The following is a 21,986-nucleotide window of genomic DNA, read 5'->3' on the forward strand; positions in this document are numbered from 1 at the left end:
TCCCTTTAATGCATAGTTTTATTAAGTTTCTAAATTTAGAATAAGAAAATACTTCAGCCATTCAAAAACTTGTTAAAAAAGTCAATTTGGGAAAAACCCACAATTTTTTGTTCTGTTTGTGTTTTTTTTAATGTTAATGAAAATGAAAAAAAAAGTCAATGCAGTATAAAAACTAAGAACGGTCATAAAACTATAATAAACATTTAAGTGAGTCGGACATCTCAGGAGCAGCTGCAAGATCTACACTACGCTTGTATTGTTAAGAAAGCCTCAATTTTTCAAACACACTTTATTAAACATCATACAAGAAAAATGTAGAACTTAAATATACTGGTCTTATTTGATAGGAATTCCCTTCCTAGTTTTGAAAAGATATACAAACTCTAATAATGGACTGCCTATAAAATTGAAATCAATTTTCATACCACAGTTCAAGACTACAGTGCTTGATTTTTAAAGGGGTTACTGCCCAATATGAAAATACACAGGGAACCATTTTTTCTTCTGTTATAATATAAAAAACTTTATACAACGTAGTGTTTGGATTACAGATACTAAATTAGTACAAAAAACATGAAACAAATATTATAATATAAAGCAGGGATCAAAATTCATCTTTAATGCTAAAGTGGGGCTGATCTTCAGGTTTAAAATCTTTGTTGGGGCTGCCATCTTCATTAAGAATTCGACGTGCTGTATAGCCAACAATAGGATATTTGGCCTTGTATAAGTCATTGAATAAATCATCAAGGGAATTCAGTTCCTCTTCAGTGAGTCCAGTCTACAAAACAATGAAAAAGTAAGGAAAACATAGGTAATTGTGAAAGTTGTTTTACATTTGCTGTAAATCAAAAGGGTGTAGAACACAAATCAAACATATGACTTGGAGTTATACTGCTCCAGTCTGATTTTAAAAGATGATACTTTCTGGAAATGTGAGTACAGAGATTCTATTTCAGTTCTGCTGAATGGCTGACTTTAAGAGTTTTTCCCTCATTTGATGTGTGTTATACCACAAATCACAGAAATGTGCTACTGGTAAAAAGAAACAGCTGCCCAGGTGGAAATGTATCTGTTGGGAAGAGAGTTTATAGAGAGAGGTTCTCTGATCAAAGCTGCATTGAAATTTAAAAAAAAACTGTTAAATAAATATCTTTGGTCATAATTTTCTTCATCTTTCACTTCTTCCACACCGGACTGGAGCACGCAAGCTGGACTGGTGCTTCAGGGCATTACTGAGAAAAAAAAATGCTGCTTTGTTGGAGGTGTTATCTTTTGGGGAGATGTTATATTCAAGTTCTAATTGCCTGCTATAGAAAGGTTAACATTTTATAGGAAGTGCAAAGAGAGTTAACCAGGTCTTCAGGAAACTATTGTTTTGTAACCATCACACAAAAATAAAAACCAGAACTGACCTTTAAATTTACTGTTACAAGGCTGATAATGTAAGCTATCTTTTGGCTTTCACTGAACTTAGTGATGGCAATTTGAAAAAATGTGGCTCATTCAGTGCAAACCACTGTGGGGCATAAAAGGAGTATTTAATAGGAGTAGCTGTTTGCCAATTTGATCTGAAGCAATAAACACAGCCTCAGCTTATTGAGCACAGGTAAGATTTTTATTCAGGTTCACAAAGGGGGCGGGGCAAACAGAACTGTAGATGCTGGAAATCAAACAAATTGCTGGAAAGACTCAGCAGATCTGTCAGCATCTGTGGAGAGAAAGCAGAATTAATGTTTCGGTTCCGATAACACGAGAGTTCTCTCTGGAGTGAACGGCCTTGGTCAGCATTTATAGTTAAAAATACTAAAAAGCAGCATATATTCCTATTTATGCATAACATAATGGTCTTAAATATAGGTATTACAGTTGCTGAAGTATTACTGGTGGGAAGTTGAAAAGGTGTGTTTTATGATGGGATTATATGGAATAGTAATGGATACATTATTGCAGAGGCATTGGAAAAATGTAAAATACTGAAAACAGCTGATAGTTATTTTTACTTAATTATATAATTTAAAATGAAGTATTTTTACATAAGATCAATCCAAGTTGTGAAAGATTGAGTTTAAAGCACAAAATATTATCAATTCTGATCAAAGTATGAGTCAATACATTTCTAACTTTAAAAAAATCATATCCTTAGACTAAGATGTCACAGAAATATCAAGAATACCACAGCATTAGTGAGTAAGATGGACACATGCAATATAATTTGTGTGGAGGATTTTTTATATTAAGCAGTTTCTCAGATTCCACATTGATAATGCATGCCAACCTGAGGCACACCAGCTGGCTGTTTCCACTTTGGTGCACCATTCTACATCATGTTGTGTTATGTAGAGATTCACTTGGTTATGGACTAGGCCAGGCCACTCAAAACATTCTGAAGCAGGGCAGCCCAAACCATAAATTTTGCAATTTGTTCCAATAAGTGTACAGTGAAAATTACCCAAAGTTAGCAAGGTGGACTACCAGGTTTTAAAAGCAGACAAAAGTTTATTCACATTACACAATGAAACAACAGAATAAAGAACCCTTACAGAACTCTGTCTATCCAAACTAGACTTAATTACATGGTTACAAATATACACAGCAGTCCCAATAAGCACTCTCTTGAGGGAGACAGAGACAGTGTTTTCACACACCTCACTGTTGAACTTCCAACTAGTTCTGAACTGAACTGCTCAGCTCGAGAGCTGATCACTGCCATGGCTTTATACAGATCACTTCTAAAACATGAACACTTTGGCCTGAAGTCTCATTTGTTTACATATAAACAAAAAAGCCTCTCCATACCCTTTAATCTCTGTACCAAACCAGTCTAATTGGCACCAGGAACAGTGTATTACCCCTCTGGAAAAACTAAGGATACAATATCCTTGAGAAAAGGAAACAGCTTTTAGAAAAAAAAAGGAACCCGCTTTGTGTCAACTTTCAAAGGTTTTGGGCTTCTGTTGAGTGTTTGTTGCTTATATGAAGTATTTCTGTTTTCTCTCTGCCCTCCTTTGTGCTTTTTCCATGCTGGATCTATCCGCACACCTGCCCTCCCCTGGGCCATTGCTCACTCTGGACTTTATTCCCTGGTGCATTTGTTTCTTCCTTGATGCTTTTTACATAGGTTTTTAAATATATAAAAAAGTACTCATCCAGATGCTTAAGTGTTGTAAGAGTACATGCCTCCACCACCCTCTCAAACAGAGTGTTCCATTTATCTATCTTCCTCTGGGTGAAAAAGACATCCCCTCCACCATTTTCTCCTCACCTTTAACTGCTGTCCTCTGATCTTAGATACATCTACATGAAGAGAATCTCACGATCTACTCTGTCTATGCTGCTCACTTGTGTATCTCAATCAGATCCTCTCTCAATCTCCTCTGTTCCAAGGAAAAGAAACCCAGCCTATCAATCTCTGTTTATAACAGAGCTTTCATCCCAGGCAACTTCCTAGTGAATATCTTCGGCACCCTCAGTGCAATTATGTCCTTCTGATAATGTGGCAACCAGAACTTTACACAGCACTCTGTGGCCTAACCAATGTTTTGTACAATTGTAACAAGGCATCCTTGTTCCTACATTCTACACCTTGGGTAAACTGTGTCTGTGTGTGTCTCTCTCTCTCTCTCTCTCTGTGTCTGTGTCTCTCTCTGTGTATGTGTGTCTGTGTGTGTGTGTGTCTTCCACACTTCTCTCACCACAGATACTGCCAAACCCACTAGACCTTTATTTCAGAATTTCAGCATTGCATTATTCCCTGACTACAAGATTAATCTGAAACCAAAATTGTTTCAAAATCATTGCCATTGGTCTCTGTACAGATGTCAGTGCATTAAACAATTCATCTATGAAAATGTTGCTGATAACAATTAAGTGATTAAAGCGGAATGTTATTGAATAGTTTCTGAAAGGAGGGAGGTCTTCAAGACAGGTTGCACTAAAATGCTTTAAAATTAATATTAAAAATACACAAAAGTAGTTACGTAGCAAGTTTGATCATGTTTCTGTCAAAGATGTTGCATTAATTGTTCACTGGCTCAGTGGTTAGTACTGTTGCCTCACAGCACCAGGGACCTGGGTTCAATTCCAGCCTGTGTGGAGTTTGTACATTCTCCCCACATCTGTGTGGGTTTCCTCCCACAATCGAAGATGTGGAGATCAGGTGAATTGGCCATGCTAAATTGCCCGTAGTGTTCAGTGATGTGTAGATTAATTGCATTAGTCTGGGGTAAAATGTAGGGGAATAGGTCTGGGTGGATTACTCTTCAGAGGGTTGGTGTAGACTCGTTGGGGCGAAGGGCCTATTTCCACACTGTAGGGATTCTGTATTCTAACATCATAGAGCTCCATCCAGAGGTACGGCAGACAGTAGCAATAAGCAGGACTGTATAAGCATTGGAATTCCCAATTACAGTGCCCCTAGTGATAGTAAAGGTCCTTGCATAAAAATTAAAAATACAGTAAAGCAAGATGAAAAAGAGAACTGCAGATGCCAGAGAATTGAAACAAAGAACTACTTGAGAAATGCTGCCCCATTGCTCCACAGAGGCTGGCAATTTGAAACAATGGTCTGAATCCCATATCCATAAGATATTCATCCCCTTCGGATGACACTCGCCAACATCCCCCAGCCCCAAGACAATGTGCAGAACCCCTCTTAACAGTGCTCAGCCTGCCTCTCCCACAACCATTCTGAGTCCCTAGCCTTTACCTGGTTAATACTAGAAGAGAAAGTCAGTCCAGGAAAGGGGAAAACAGCACTGGTGAAACATTTCTACCTGCAATGCTGCACACTTATAAAGTGATATCACACAGTCCTAAGTCAATGAACTGAAGACAGACCTTAATTACCTTCCCATTCTGCACATCACCGAATTAAATGGAAAGTCAGGACTGGAAGATCAAGACCATTGATTTGTTTTGTAGGTGCTGCCAGAACTGCTGAATCTTCAGCACTTTTGTCTTTTAAGTAGTATTGAAATATCAATCTTGGCATTCCCTCAAAAGTGTTTTCAGAACAATTTTGAAAGAAGTAAAGAACAGGTATCTGAAATATTTACATAGTGAGGCATTGCTAAGTTGATCCAATTGGCTAGTGTCATGTTTGAGCAGTGGAAAAATATTTATTTTAAAATTGGATTATGGGGAAAAAACTTTGCAAGTAAGCTGTGGAAAGAGATTAAAAATGTATTTGTAGGTTTATCCATATGCTTATGAAATAGTTTGAGGCATTGTTCTCATGCACGTTGGTGCTGAAATAAGCGGTGTTCTTACAGTATTTAAGAGCAACATGAACTTCGTTAAAATGAATTCATGTTTGTTTTAAAAGAGATTATTGAAGAAAGTTGTATCTCACTGCACAAGTTTATAGCCTATACATAAGTTACACTTAAGCATTTAAACAAAAAGCACACAGACTCAATAAAAAAAACACCAAGAACATAGGACAATACAATTCAGCCATAATTTGCGGCTTGAAATTTACACTCAGAAAATAAGCAACCTGCCCACAAACTGGAAACTTATTTCAGTTGAATTTTATGCACAAAAGTGATTGAGATCACTTAAGCTGGAGTTTCGTGTCCCATTGAAAAAAATGGAATGCTTTTTGAACCCATCAACATTTTCATTCTGGGCTTGACTATATTCAGTTAAAATTAAGGCTCTATAATCCCTTAAAATTGTAGTAATGTTCCTGAAAAGTGCAACTTTAAGCGAATCAGATTTTTCCATAGACATGGAACATAGAACAAACAGCACAGATCAGGCCCTTTGGCCCACGATGTTGTGCTGAACATTTGTCCTAGCTTAAGCACCTATCCATGTACCTATCCAATTGCCGCTTAAAGGTCACCAATGATTCTGACTCCGCCACTCCCACAGGCAGCGCATTCCATGCCCCCACCACTCTCTGGGTAAAGAACCTACCCCTGACATCCCCCCATACCTTCCACCCTTCACCTTAAATTTGTGACCCGTTGTAACACTCTGTCGTACCCAGGGAAAAAGTTTCTGACTGTCGACTCTATCCATTCCTCTGATCATCTTATAAACCCCTATCAAGTCACCCCTCATCCTTCGCCGTTCCAATGAGAAAAGGCCTAGCACTCTCAACCTATCTTCGTATGACCTATTCTCCATTCCAGGCAACATCCTGGTAAATCTTCTCTGCACCCTCTCCAAAGCTTCCACATCTTTCCTAAAGCAAGTCGACCAGAACTGCACACAGTACTCCAAATGTGGCCTAACCAAGGTTCTGTACAGCTGCAACATCACTTCACGACTCTTGAATTCAATCCCTCTGCTAATGAATGTTAATACACCATAGGCCTTCTTACAAGCTCTAACCACCTGAGTGGCAACTTTCAAGGATCTATGAACATAGACCCCAAGATCCCTCTGTTCCTCCACTTTACTAAGAACCCTACCGTTAACCCTGTATTCCGCATTCTTATTTTTCCTTCCAAAATGGACAACCTCACACTTGACAGGGTTGAACTCCATCTGTCACTCCTCAGCCCAGCTCTGCATCATATCTAAGTCCCTTTGCAGCCGACAAAAGCCCTCCTCACTATCCACAACTCCACCAATCTTTGTATCATCTGCAAATTTACTGACCCACCCTTCGACTCCCTCATCCAAGTCATTAATAAAAATTACAAACAGCAGAGGACCCAGAACTGATCCCTGCGGAACTCCACTTGTAACTGGGCTCCCGGCTAAATATTTACCATCTACCACCACTCTCTGACTTCGACCGGTTAGCCAGTTTTCTATCCAACTGGCCAAATTTCCCTCTATCCCATGCCTCCTGACTTTCCGCATAAGCCTACCATGGGGAACCTTATCAAATGCCTTACTAAAATCCATGTACACTACAACCATTGCTTTACCCTCATCCACATGCTTGGTCACCTCCTCAAAGAATTCAATAATTCAATAATTCCATGACAACCAATGTGAAAGCCATAGGTTAATTGGGTCTTGGTCATCAGAAAAAAAAGTAAAAATCTATACCTTTTAAGCCGAAATACTTTACATCATGAAATCCCTGTATCAGTAAATTACATAACCTTTAAAATAAAGCAAACTTTAAAAATTGCCAACCGCTTTCATCTTAAGACCAATCTTTCTGACTTATTGTCTCTTCCACTCCTTAACCCTCCTGCTCACTAGACATCCTGCTACCTGAGCCTCCCGCTCACTGAAATCCCTGCTTTCCACCCTCACCTTTGTCACTTCTTTCTCCTGGGCCCTTGCCAAAAATGACAACATTGGGGACAGGCAATGAGGAGCAGGAAGAGCAGCTTCAATCTACACAAGGTGAACTGCAAGCTGGAGTGGTACTGAGAGGGTCAAAATGCAAAAATAAAAGTCTGCGAGCTGGAGGATTTGCAGCTTACATATCAATTAGCATCACTGTGGTGCATCCATGAAGCTGAAACAGCTACAGATGCAACCACCTTCAATATTCACTTGCTCCATCATTGTACATACTGCTGCTATTGTTGATCAAAGTACACTGCAGTAACTCACCAAAGCTCTTTCAACAGCACCTTCCAAACTTGTGCCCTCTACCACTTGGATAGATAAAGGCAGTAGATACAAATGAACACCATCATCTGCCAAGTTCCATTTCAAGAAGTACACTATCCTGACATGGAACTGTATCAATGCCCCTTCACATTCACAGAGTCAAATACTGGAACTCTCTAACAGTGATGTAGCTTCACTCAAAAGGTATGCAACAGTTCAAGAAGGCAGTTCATCACCACCTATTCTCAGGCAAATATGAATTGGAATTAAAATGCTGGCGTAGCCAGCAATACCCACATTCCATGAAGAAATATTAAAAGATTAGGAAAAGATTGTCAGGCAAAATCAAAATGGAACAATGGGCTGTCTTAAACAATAAATGGCTGAACCAACATTTTCAGACAACGCAAGGTTTGTAATATTACGAATTGTCATGAGGAATAGTGACAGACTTCAAATTGGCATAGACAGGCTGGGGGAAATGGGCAAAGATAATAACAAATGAGATTTTGTAGGAAGAACAAGCAGAGGCAATGTAAATTCAATAACAACTCTAAAGGTTGTGAAGGAATCTGTATATATTCAGAAATCATTGAAGATGGCAGAGAAAGTTGAGAAACTGACTAAACATGGCAGATTGGATCTTGGATTTATAAATAAGAGGCACAGATTACCAATACAAGGAAGTCAACACGAACATTTCTCAGACTTTAGCTAGATCATCATGTTCAGTTCTGGATTCTGTACCTTAAGGTCGATGTGAAGGACTGAGGTGGTACAGAAAAAATTTACGGGAATTGCTCCAGGGATGAGGGCCTTAAATCCTAATAAAAGACAAAGCTCAAGGATATTTGATTGAGGTACCGAAAAACAAAACTGAGGGATCTAGAGGAGACCGAGAGAAACTACTTCCATTGGAAAGATTGAGAACCAGGGGCCATAAATAAAGAGTATTTGGCAAAGATACCAATTGCTAACATGCGGAAACTCTTATTTAGAGCAAGTGATTATGATCGAGAACACAGCCCTGAGACACTGTTGGAAACAGACTCGGTTATGGCTTTCAAATGAGAATACGATAAACACAGATAAGACGTGCAAGGGTGAAGGGAAGAATAGTAGGGAAGTGAATGAGCCTAACTAACTGGCCTTTATGGTCTATTCTGTGCTGTAAACAAACATTCTACATCAATGTCTATTAATTTTCTGTTTCAGCATCAGTGGTATTCTCTTCATCCATCCACTATTGGGTACCAAATATTTTAAGCATTGCTGCTTTGACAAACTGACAAGTGTTCACAAAATCTAAGGTGGGACTGATCGAGTCTAAACAAGCAGGATTGTTGAAAGGCCTTCAACCGAGGAACAGTGAAAGCAAGAACAAGAGTCAAGAACTAGTTACTATAGATAGAGGGATTCCACAATTTGTTTTAGAGGTTTAGGAGTGATAATATTTCCTTGTTCTTTCCAAAAAGAGATTAAATGTTTCATGACATCAGATTCATTTGTAGGGGAAATTTAAACTCCAAGTAATGGAATTTAATTCTAAGTGACTGCATTCACTTTTCAAACTTAGAGGCTTCAGAATCCGATTTGCTCCTTTTATGAAATTACAGCTCTTTAAGAACTGGATAACAACAACAAAAAAAGAAAATGTCTTAATACTTGCATTCAAAAATGTCATTAAAAAAAATGACCTGATAAACTGCCTCCTTTACTCTGAGCCCCTAGCTGAACGTCTGAGGGGAAAGGTTCAGCATGAAGACATTTCAGGTTTGTCAAGGAATCTGCACTCTACCCTTGGTTTATCTCAGCATTTATGCATCATAGAGCCTAAAATTAGTCACACTACCCCAAATTTATTTTAAATACTTTCTGTTCACAGATTCCCTATTAAATCTGAACATTTGTATTCTGTGCTTAAGTCCTTTTTGTTAAAAAAACTTGTTTAACAATTTTCCTGGATTTTGCACATTCCAAATTCTCCTTGGTAAACAGCTGAACTAAATCCACCTTATCAAGATCAGATCGCCAGAATGAGCACACATGAATGATCAACAGAAAATTAATGTCAAAAAAGCTCACCGTGTCGTGTGTCAGGTCTCCAGGTTCCAAGGACATTTTTGCCACAGCTCGAGTGGAGTCTTTCCCCACCAATATATTGTACGGGGCACCTTTTCCATAAAATTCTAGAGAAAAAGAATACACACTTTCATTTACAAGTTTATTCTTCTCTTCGCAGGCTGGACAGGCTGTAAACTTAAAGTGGTACACACACCTTCTAAATGCAAGCCTCTCTCCTTCCGCCAAGTAACTTCCCATTGGAGTCTGGGCAGATGGAGATTGTTACAAGTACAGTCAATCATTCGGATACAAAGCCAAGAGGATGGTGGATAAATGTGTAATATTCTGTGAACTAAAATACTCCGAAGATGGTAAAAATGATCAAAAATATGGCTAACTTTGGAACCCATAAAAGGAAGTTGGCATATGTTGAAGGAAGAAGTGTATTTGAGATGGAGAAAGCCAAGTGATCAGAAGTTGGAAAGATTTAACATTTCAGGCTCATGCAACATTAAAATCAGTCTTAAAATGGTTAAGACCATAAAAAACAAAATAAATATTGAAGAGAATCTTAAGACAAGAGCTAGTGTAGACTAATGGGTAAGTTGGGATTGCAGATTTCCCTTTCTTTTGTTTCAGCATGCTTCCTGCAGATTCCCTGGAATGCTGTCTCAACATTCTCAAAAAGGTTTCCACTGAACTATTCTCCCAGAAGTTCAGCTGGGGGCCGATGATAAATGAGGCAGTAAAACAAATGGTGACGAGGGGAAATCTATCAAAATGCAAGATTAAATTTTACAATCTGGCTACTTCAGAGTTACTGAAACAATTCATGACATGTACAAGATGATTATTATTTTTGTTGGTGAACAATATTTAAATGTTATCCCTCCTTTGCACTATGCACTGGGCTTTGTGGATACATCATACTGCCATTAGAAAAAGCTCTTATTTTCAGTATATTAGAAAACATTTTACTGTAGACATCCAATCTGCCAGATTTATAGATACATATACATACAACCAGATTTCTGCACCTGAACACATTCCACACAAGGGATGGAAATATGGTACCAGCAAAATACAGGCCACCCAGTTTGCATTAAAATACAGAACAAAGATAAGAAATTGTAGTTAAAATCATGAAAAACAATGAGAAATATCAAGAGTATCCTGGCAAGCACAACAAAGACAAACATAGCAACAGTATTTTGAAAGGACAGAAATGTTATGTGCAGCTGAGGAAAATGCGATCATGACCATTTAGAAGAACAGTAGGGAATCTGTTAATGTCAGTTGGAATGGGAACCAGATAAGTGGATGGTGCACAGATTACTGAAAGTGGTACTGAGAAAGCACGAGGTGGATTTCATTGACAAGATGAGCTGAAAAAGATTGTGTGGAGACAGGACAGGAAGTTGAAAAGATGAAGCTGAAGGCCAAGGTGGGAGCCTTTAAGAAAACCTGGTTTGGTAGAACTGAGGAAGGAAAGTGTGCACCAGCTAACTAAATGAATTATCTCAAATTTTAGTGAGAAAATAAAACTCCATGAGGTCTTCACAATTACTGCAGTCAAGGAAACTTAGCAGTAGAGACCATAGAATCCCTACTGTGTGGAAATAGGCCCTTTGGCCCAACAAGTCCACACCAAATCTCCGAAGAGTAATCCACCCAGACCCATTAACCCCTAACTAATGCACCTAACCTACAAATCCCTAAACACTATGGGAAATTTAGCATGACCAATCCACCTAACCTGCACATCTTTGGATTGTGGGAGGAAACCATAGCACCAGAAGGAAATCCACACAGACACGGGGAGAATGTCTGTATGAGTTTGCACAGGTCGTCCAAGGTTGGAATCGAACCTGGGTCGCTGGTGCTGTGAGGCAGCAGTGCCATCCACTGAGCCACCATACCACCCAAACATGGCTTTCCAGGATGGAGCAGTGCCAGCAGGAGAGTGCAAGGCCATAGTTCTTAGCATAGAGGCCACCAATCTGACAATAAATCTGTCATACCAGTTGAGAGTCAGATGCATTCTAGTCAGTGGAGCTTTAGGAAGAGAAGCTAGGGTCACTGCAGGCGAAAATTGCCACTGTGGGAGAAAGTACGAATTCTACGAGGCACAGGGACACGAAAAGCAGAGAGATGAAGTCGCAACATCTGCAGAGGTATTGTAACTACAAGCCTTTCATAAAGCAATTTCTTGAATGGATAAACCTGGGAGGAACACTATTCATGGTTAACTGTGTAGATCTTTACTTCAATTTACTAGGCTGGTGAAACAAAAGCATCTAGTTTAATTGCTGTAGAAAATAAAATTGACAGTTAGAAATGTCTCAAGATGTTAATTAAAGAGCTGCGCTGAGACTCAGGATCTCTATCACACAACAATTTATGAGTCACTAGGAAACTTCGATCAAAGTTTTCTGTTGGCAAGTGTTATGGACCAGAACAAACACCCCCAAAACTTTATGAAAATAGCCTAGTCCCTAACTTTTTCTTACTTTAAAAAGCAAGTACCAGATGTTGTGTTCATTCTGGATGCAACTCAATTGGTTAAACTATCAGTCTTGAAGCAAAACACTTTATTCATACAACAAAAGAACGGAGAAATTGGAATAACTTTATTCTATTGGAAAACTTAACATAATAATAGATTTAACTACTAAACAGCAACTGTTCCAATATAGTAGCATTCCATAAACACATCCTTAGCAAAGGCAAACTTAAGAAAATAGATTGTCCGACAGGCAATGCTCTAGTACAGGAGGACAATCTACAAGATGATTAGGGGGTTAGATAGGGTTGACAGTGTGAACCTTTTCCCGCGTATGGAGTCGGGTATTACAAGGGGGCATAGCTTTAAATTAAGGGGGGGTAGATATAGGACTGAAGTTAGGGGTAGGTTCTTCACTCAGCGAGTTGTAAGTTCATGGAATGCCCTGCCAGTAGCAGTGGTGGACTCTCCCTCTTTATGGGCATTTAAGCGGGCATTGGATAGGTATATGGAGGATAGTGGGTTAGTATAGGTTAGGTGGGCTTGGATCGGCGCAACATCGAGGGCCAAAGGGCCTGTACTGCGCTGTATTGTTCTATGTTCTATGACACACATCAAAAGAAAACAGGAGCAAGAAGCAGGGTAAGATGTACCTAGGCTTCCAAACTCAACCTCGAGACCCCAGTAACAACTGCTACTGAAAAACAAACCAAAAATTCTGGCTCTGGAGAAGCTTGACCTCACCCATTCATGCTGCTTCTATTGTTCTGAATTTAGAAAAAAAAAAAGGCCGTATTGTTTACTTTATTGGATTCAAATGGACAGCTTTACATCTCTGCCTTAAAACATCTTGTCAAAAGAAAACAGGATAAAATGCACCTCTCGCAGCCATAGCATCGTCACACAATCTGTAACTAAGGAGTACCATGGGATTTAGTGCTGCACTCTCAACTAGTTATCAATCTGCATCAATGAATTGGATGAGGGGATCAAATGTATGGCAGTTAAGTTTGCTGATAACCAAGCTGGGTACAAAACTAAATTATCCAGAGGAGGTAGAGAGTTTGCAAACAAATATAGACAAATTATATGTGTGTCCGAAGAATTGGAAGGCAGGAGTATACCACAGGTAAATGTGAATTTGTCCATTTTGACAGGAACAATGGAAAAGCAGAATACTAGTTAAATAGAAACAGACAGTCTGAGAAACTTGGTGGTACAGAGGAATCTTACTGTCTTGGCTTATGAATCACATCTATACATGTAGCAAATGATAAGGAAAACAAATGGACTGCTGTCCTTAATCTCAGTGGTAACAAAAAAAAAAGTGAAGATGTTTTCCTGCAGCTGCATAGAATATTGAGGAGATCACAATTGAATTACTGTGGACAGTTGATCTCCCTATTTGAAAGATATAACAACTTTAGAAGCAGTTCACAGAGGGTTCACTCTACTCATTTCTGGGATGAAGAGTTTATTTTATGAGCAGATTAGACTTATATTCGTTGGATCTTATTGAAATACACAAGGTCTTCAAGGAACCTGATGAAGGTGGACAATGAGGAATTCTTGTGAAAACTAAAAATAAGAAACTAATTTTAAGAAGAAGGGTGTTCTGTGATTTTTAATTATAACTTGAAGTAGTTAAAACTCTCTTTGCTCAAAGTTTATTGAAAAGGAACAAGCGTTTGGAAAGGCCTTGGACATAAGGATGCCAGTTAGATGGAGATTAAACTAAGACAGAATATACTCAAAGTAAAAGTTCACTAAGGATGAGAATCCAAAAGTCACTCAGGAAGGGCACTGCAAAAGTGCAACATATTTTTCTCATCACTGTTGACTCAGTTGTTCAAAACAGCAGAGATCTTGGAGATAATTTTATAAAATCTGTCAGTGGAAGCCCTGCTGACAACAATGTTTCTGGAAAATTCCAAAGTACAGACATTTAAGTGACTCTTGGAAAGGCACATGTAAGTTAGTACAAATGAAGGGTACGTAGGTTAGCCTGATCTTAGAGTAGGATTAAAGGCCAGCACAACATCAAGGGCCGATGGGCCTGTACTGTGCTGCACTGTTCTATGTTCAATGTAAGTGAACCTTTTAAGGCAAAAGTGAGGTAAATGTTTCTCCCTAAGCATTGCTAGGAGTGTGTGAAATTGTTTTCCCTAGAAAATAGTGGAGAACTGGGTTTTTAAACAGTTATTCAAAACAGAGTGAATTGAATTTTAGATAGACAAGGAAGTCAAGGACCTCGGGAAAGTCGAGCTGAAACCACAGCCAGATCGTCCATAATCTTATTGAACACTGACCTAGATCAAAGGGCTAAATAGGTCATTCCTACTCCTAAGATCTATTTCACAAAAAAGGAAAGAAAAATGATAGACTATTTTATCAAAGTAAAGTATACTTTATTAAACCCATAATAACATGGGTAATTATAAACATTAGATATAAAAAGTTACCTTTACAGCTCTACCATCAGCTAACAGTTTAACAAATGTCAGCACCCATATAGAACTAAGAGGAGGCCATGACGTATAAAATAATATTTACCTTTCCCTGAAGTCACATCAAACACGACTCCCTTAATTGCCATGTAGATGGGTTGATCTTTCTAAGGAGAGTAAAAGAAAGAATTTACACCATATTAAACATTCCCCGAATGGATTATTCTTTAAAACTTATCACAGGACACTGGTAATAATGCATTGTTAGCAACTATTGTTCATCCATAGCAGTTTACTGCATGGCAGAAACTTCTGGAATCAAAGTCAAGGTGGAGGGAGATGCACATTTCTGTTAGGAAAGGGGCTCAGTGATTCTGTGACAGAAGAAACAATCACAGTTCCAAATTAGGATGGTATTTGGGTTGGAGGGAGACTTGATGATGTTGTTCTACTATCTGCTGCCTGTGTCGTTCTAGGTGGTAGGGGTCATGAATTTGGGAGGTACTGTGAAGGAGCCTTGGCATGATTCTGCACTATATCTTGTGGATGGCATGCACTGCTGCCACTATGTGCCTTTGGTGAAGGGAGTGACTACTTAAGCTGATTTGGTACCAAATCGAGCAAACTGCAGTCTTGGTATCAAGCTGCTTGAATGCTGTGGCTTAGAGCATAGCCAATCAAGTGACAAGTATTCCATTGCTCTAACTTGTGCTTTTATGGAGGAGCATAAGTTGGGAAGATAGGCTGTCAGGGAAGGATGTCGTGGAAATGTGGAACTTTTTCAAGGAACAGATACGACGTGTCCTTGATATATATGTACCTGTCAGGCAGGAAAGAAATGGTCATGTGAGGGAACCTTGGTTGACGAGGGAGGTTGAATGTCTTGTAAAGAGGAAGAAGGAGGCTTACATAAGGTTGAGGAAACAGGGTTCAGACAGAGCAGTGGAGGGATACAGGATAGCCAGAAGGGACCTGAAGAAAGGGATTAGGAGAGCTAAGAGAGGGCATGAAAAATCTTTGGCGGATAGGATCAAGGATAACCCAAAGGCATTTTATGCGTATGTGAGAATCATGAGAATGACGAGAACGAGGGTAGGTCCGATCAAGGACAGTAGTGGGAGACTGTGTATTGAGTCGGAAGAGATAGGAGAGGTCTTGAATGAGTACTTTTCTTCAGTATTTACGAACGAGAGGGACCGTATTGTTGAAGAGGAGAGTGTGAAACGGACTGGTAAGCTAGAGGAGATACTTGTTAGGAAGGAAGATGTGGTGGACATTTTGAACAACTTGAGGATAGACAAGTCCCCTGGGCCTGACGGGATATATCCTAGGATTACGTGGGAAGCAAGAGAGGAAATTGCAGTACCGTTGGCAATGATCTTTTCGTCTTCACTGTCAATGGGGGTGGTACCAGGGGACTGGAGAGTGGCGAATGTTGTGCACCTGTTCAAAAAAAGGGAATAGGGATAACCCCGGGAATTACAGGCCAGTTAGTCTTACTTCAGTGGCAGGCAAAGTAATGGAAAGGGTACAGAGGGATAGGATTTATGAGTATCTGGAAAGACACTGCTGGATTAGGGACAGCCAGCACAGATTTGTGAAGGGTAGGTCTTGCCTTACAAGTCTTATTGAATTCTTTGAGGAGATGACCAAGCATGTGGATGAGGGTAAAGCAATGGATGTAGTATACATGGATTTTAGTAAGGCATTTGATAAGGTTCCCCATGGTAGGCTTATGCAGAAAGTCAGGAGGCATGGGATAGAGGGAAATTTGGCCAATTGGATAGAAAACTGGCTAACTGGTCGAAGTCAGAGAGTGGTGGTAGATGGCAAATATTCAACCTGGAGCCCAGTTACAAGTGGAGTTCCGCAGGGATCAGTTCTGGGTCCTCTGCTGTTTGTAATTTTTATTAATGACTTGGATGAGGGAGTCGAAGGGTGGGTCAGTAAATTTGCAGATGATACAAAGATTGGTGGAGCTGTGGATAGTGAGGAGGGCTGCAAAGGGACTTAGATATGATGCAGAGCTGGGCTGAGGAGTGGCAGATGGAGTTCAACCCTGTCAAGTGTGAGGTTGTCCATTTTGGAAAGACAAATAAGAATGCGGAATACAGGGTTAGCGGTAGGGTTCTTAGTGAGGTGGAGGAACAGAGGGATCTTGGGGTCTATGTTCATAGATCTTTGAAAGTTGCCACTCAGGTGGATAGAGCTTGTAAGAAGGCCTATGGTGTATTAACGTTCATTAGCAGAGGGATTGAATTCAAGAGTCGTGAAGTGATGTTGCAACTGTACAGGACTTTGGTTAGGCCACATTTGGAGTTCTGTGTGCAGTTCTGGTCACCTCACTTTAGGAAAGATGTGGAAGCTTTGGAGAGGGTGCAGAGAAGATTTACCAGGATGTTGCCTGGAATGGAGAACAGGTCGTACGAGGATAGGTTGAGAGTGCTAGGCCTTTTCTCATTGGAACGGCGAAGGATGAGGGGTGACTTGATAGAGGTTTATAAGATGATCAGAGGAATAGATAGAGTCGACAGTCAGAAACTTTTTCCCCGGGTACAACAGAGTGTTAGAAGGGGACATAAATTTAAGGTGAAGGGTGGAAGGTATAGGGGAGATGTCAGGGGTGGGTTCTTTACCCAGAGAGTGGTGGGGGCATGGAATACGCTGCCTGTGGGAGTGGTAGAGTCAGAATCTTTGGTGACCTTTAAGCGGCAATTGGATAGGTACATGGATGGGTACATGGATGGGTGCTTAAGCTAGGACAAATGTTCGGCACAACATCGTGGGCCGAAGGGCCTGTTCTGTGCTGTATTGTTCTATGTTCTATGTTCTATAGATGACAGATGGCTTCATGTGCAAATGACTTACTAATAAAACAGCATACAGCAACTGGTCTACTCTGAATCAGTAGTGACCTCCAGGATTTTGAAGATGGGATATTATGTACGGAAGAGCTATGAATGCCAACGGTAGATGATTTGACTCTCTATTGTTGGAGATTACTAGTCTACACCGGAATGCTGTCCCAGTTATACTGTACATGGTCATAAACTGCTTCAATAACTTAAAAGTCATAAATGAAACTGAAGACCATGCAATCAAAGAAAATCTTCAATTCTGACCTCATGATGGACAGAACGGCAATAAATACTTATGGAGCAGAAGAGTTCAGCACCACAACCAGGATATAGTTGAGGATTCTCTTTTGGTGCTGTAGAAGATGAAAATAGTTGCACGAGAGGACTGCCCAGAGCCACTCCTGCAGTGATATGTTGGGACCAGGATGATTGGCTCCCCTAATGCTAGAGATTCACCCCTCACTGATTTCCATTAGCTTCGAGTTTGCTACATTCCTCGATGCCATATTCAGACAAATGCTGCCTTGAAGTCAAGAACAGTCATTTATACCTCACTTTCAGAGTTCAGCTCTTTTGGCCATGTTTGGACCAAGGTGGTAATGAGATTTGGAGCTGAGTGTCATTAAGAAACCAGACATGAACATTGATGAGCAAATTATTGCCGAATAAGTGATATAACTATCGGCAGCAACTTCCATCATGATAGCAGAAAAACTGATAGGTCTGCAATTAGTTCTGGAGAGTAATTTTACATATTGTCAGATAGGTGTCAACATTGTATTTCTATTGAAACAAGTACATTGCAGCACTAGTCATCAGCACTATAGCCAGAATATTTGCTTTTGCTGTATCCAGTTTGGTCAACTGTTTCTTGTATCAGAAACTCATTTGAAATGACTAAACACTGGCAATTATGATGATAGGGTCAAAAGAAGTAGATACAGATGGGTCATTTGCTGGCCACTTCTGGTGACCTGGCACACAAACATATTCCTTCGAGAAGCAAAATTGGGAAATATTATTTAAACACAAAGTGAAACTAGGAGTAAAACATAACAGAACACAGGCTTCTAAAAATGAATCCAAGACTTGGAGGCCTAGGACACCTCTACAAGCACACTTCAGTGTCCCATCTCCACAATATTGTCCACCTTTGCTATAAACTCTATCTGCTGGTGTAACTCTTATCCATACTTCTGTAACTTGAAAATGTGACTATTTCAGTACTCTACTAGGGGGGCTTCCATTCTCCACTGAAACATCAATGTGTCTAAAACTCTGCTGAGCATGTCCTATTCCATCTGCCCATCACCCTTTTCCTCACTCATCTACGTTGGCTCCAAGGATTTTAACATCTCAACCCACTTCAAAATTCTGCTTTTCTATTCATGCTTCCTTTCATTTCATACTTAGCAATATGGCTTCAGCCAATGAGGCCCAACTTAGATTCTCATACGTTCTCTGGTCTCTTTTCTGACTGATTTAAAAAAAATCACATCTTCTAGCTCCCACTTGGCATTCACCTTCCTTGCATTGCTAATAGAACACCTCAGGTGTTTTAAAAGCTTTACTACACAGCAGCAGTGCACAAACAAGTTGTCATTATCTCAGTTTTATTTGTGCAAGAGAACTTGGGTGGCACAGTGGTTAGTACTGCTGCCTCACAGCGCCAGAGACCTGGGTTCAATTCCTGCCTCAGGCAACTGACTGTGTGGAGTTTGCACATTCTCCGTGTCTGCGTGGGTTTCTTCCAGGTATTCCGGTTTCCTCCAACAGTCCAAAGATGTGCAGGTCAGGTGAATTGGCCATGCTAAATTGCCCGTAGTGTTAGGTGTAGGGGTATGGGTGGGGTTCAGTGTGGACTTGGTGGGCCTAAGGGCCTGTTTCACACTGTAAGTAATCTTAATGCAGTCATGGAGGTTCAAACTTAAGCAATACCCCAAGCAAACATTTCTCTGTCAGAGCTAGGGAATGCTATTCTACGATAAATCAAAACAAAAAAAACACCCAATCCTGAAGAGTGCAAGTTGTATGTGGAACCACAATGTGAGAGAAGATATAAATAAGACTGCAGCATTTCTTTGGACTGCATACTAAGGAAATGGACCAGTGTCAAATCCTAAAAGATTTGAAATAGGAATCACTATAGTAAATGGAGGGAAAAAAGCACAGACTGATCATAGTCTATAAAATATGGAATGAACTGGTCAGAATTAATAGAAAGAAGAACCTGGCACATCCCAGCAACATCAAAATGCATATCTATTCACAAGCTATAAACATCTATTTCCAATACAATGCATCAATGTTTCTCCCTAAAGACAATCCCATAATGAAACAAAGTTACAAAAGAAACCCATCACATACTCATTATTTAAAGTCTTTCAAATCATAGAATAAAATGATTAGGAAGAGACCCCCGGCCCATCAAGTCTTTACCACCAGAGCTACACTACTAGGCCCATAGACTTTTAAAAAAGGCTTGGATGAGCACTTGGAGTGTCTGACATTCAAGGCAATTCAAGTGCTCATCCAAGTACTTTTAAAATATTCTTTGTTTCCCATCTAAATATCCTCCCAGGGAATGCATTCCAAAACCCCCATCACTCTGGATGAAGTCATTCACTGGGTACTCCCTATCTTTCTCCTTCTTCCAAAGTGCATCACCTTATCAGTGTTAAATTCCATCAGCCCAATTGATTTATAGTTTCCTGTAACTTAAAATCTTCCTCACTGTGAATGGCCAATGTTCATATCATTGTAAACTTATTACCACCACCTCCTTCCCAACATCCCCCAACCCCCAAAACTCCCACAGCTAGATTGTGCCTGGTTTATATGAGCAAAACCCATATAAAATGACAAGATGAATATTGTGAATGTAGACAACTATAACTGGAACTGGGGAAGATGATTTTGCTAAGATAATTGACAAATAAATAATACACACCATGATGAATTAATCAACTAATTAGCTTCATTACAAAAGGAGAACGTTGTGTATAAAGATTTAAAATTTGGTGGCTGGACATAAGTGACAGTTGTACTTATTTGTATTTCAGTTTAAAAAGTTAGCTTTGCTTATTATTGTAGGCCTACAATAAAAAGTTACCATGGTAACAGTTTGTTGCTATCTGCAGTGCAGTTTATGTTCATTATAAATTGATAATGAACTATTAATTGAGAAATATTTGAGTGGGTACAAACCATAGAAAGTTAAAAATCACAACAGGCTATCACCAGCTTTTGGAGCACTGCTCCTTCATCAGGTGTTTGTGTCCATTGCTGTCATTTGTATGTCCACAAACACCTAATGAAGGAGAAATGTTCCAAAAGCTGGTACTTAAACATAGAACGTTACAGGTCCTTTGGTTTCACAGGTTGACGCAACAATCTGAAGCCCATCTATCTATCCTAACTATTCTATTCTTGTCCATATGCCTGTTCAATGACCATGTAAATACCCTTAAAGTTGACGAGTCTACTACTGTTGCAGGCAGTTCGTTCCACACCCCTATTACTCCGAGAAAAGAAAATACCTCTGACATCTGTCCTATATCTATCACTCTTCAATTTAAAACTATGTTACCGCATGCTAGCCATTGCCACCAGAGGAAATTGGTTCTCACTGTCCAACCCCCTAATTCTCTTATATGTCTCAATTAAAATCATCTCTCAAACTTCTTCTCTCTAATGAAAACAGCCTCAAGTCTCTTAGCTTGGACTTTGTGTGATTTTTAACTTTGTCCACCCCAGTCCAACACCGGCTCCTCCAAATCATAAAAAGTTACACTTGCAAAGTAATGGAATGACACAGTAATTAATCAGAGACCTTGCAAAACATTACTAAAACCTCTGAAGAAATACCGATTTAAAGCAGAAAGAAATGTTCGTTAAATAGTTCACTAACGAGGTATTTTATTCACCTCTTCTCCATTGTATTTGGCCAATTCAGTGTCGGTAAACAGGCGGACAGCTGTCTGCGGAGGTGAACCTTTAAATGTGATTTTTTCTCCAAACAGCACATTTAAACCGAGCAGACTAATGAGAACAACACAGGCACAGCGTCTAACTGCAGGAAACGACATACTCTCGCCTCCCACAAACTTCCTCACGCTGTCAACACAGGAAACAACTTCAACACACAGACGCTCCCCGCCCGGTCCCCAGATCTGCGCTGTCAATCAACCAACTAGCCAATAGATAACCGGAAGGCTCAACCAATAAACAGCCGCCAAACAACAACTATAAAAATGCGCAGGTGCATAACAGACAACCAATAGGAACCAGCCCCTCGCCGCAGCAGACCAACAGAAAAAAAACACGCTATAAACTACCAATAGAAAACAAGTCCCTCACCACAGACAGCTATTAGGAAAATCAACCTCTTACCGCAGTTAGCCAATGGGAAATCAGCATCATTCGGCAGCCAACCAATGGGAAATCGACCCTCAACCGCAGATAAAATCGACGTTTCGGGCAACAGCCCTTCATCAGGAATATACCTGGAATATACCTGATGAAGGGCTTTTGCCCGAAACGTCGATTTTGCTGCTCGTCGGATGCTGCCTGAATTGCTGT

The 21,986-nt window shown here is 39.9% G+C and overlaps 1 protein-coding gene across 1 annotated transcript; it reads right to left on the minus strand.

The window, feature by feature from the left end:
* nenf (neudesin neurotrophic factor) lies at positions 1-21,553 on the minus strand. Its single transcript, XM_043695874.2, has 4 exons — positions 21,332-21,553; positions 14,654-14,714; positions 9,619-9,722; positions 1-781 (listed from the first exon to the last, which is right to left on the minus strand). The coding sequence occupies exons 1-4, from the start codon at positions 21,491-21,493 to the stop codon at positions 605-607; spliced, it is 504 nt and encodes a 167-aa protein (XP_043551809.2). The 5' UTR covers positions 21,494-21,553; the 3' UTR covers positions 1-604.
* Between the last annotated feature and the right edge of the window lie 433 nt (positions 21,554-21,986).

The sequence above is a fragment of the Chiloscyllium plagiosum genome, unplaced genomic scaffold (assembly GCF_037043375.1).
Source record: "Chiloscyllium plagiosum isolate Xiang-an unplaced genomic scaffold, Cpla_swu_hap1 HiC_scaffold_10, whole genome shotgun sequence".
Taxonomy (NCBI): domain Eukaryota; kingdom Metazoa; phylum Chordata; class Chondrichthyes; order Orectolobiformes; family Hemiscylliidae; genus Chiloscyllium; species Chiloscyllium plagiosum.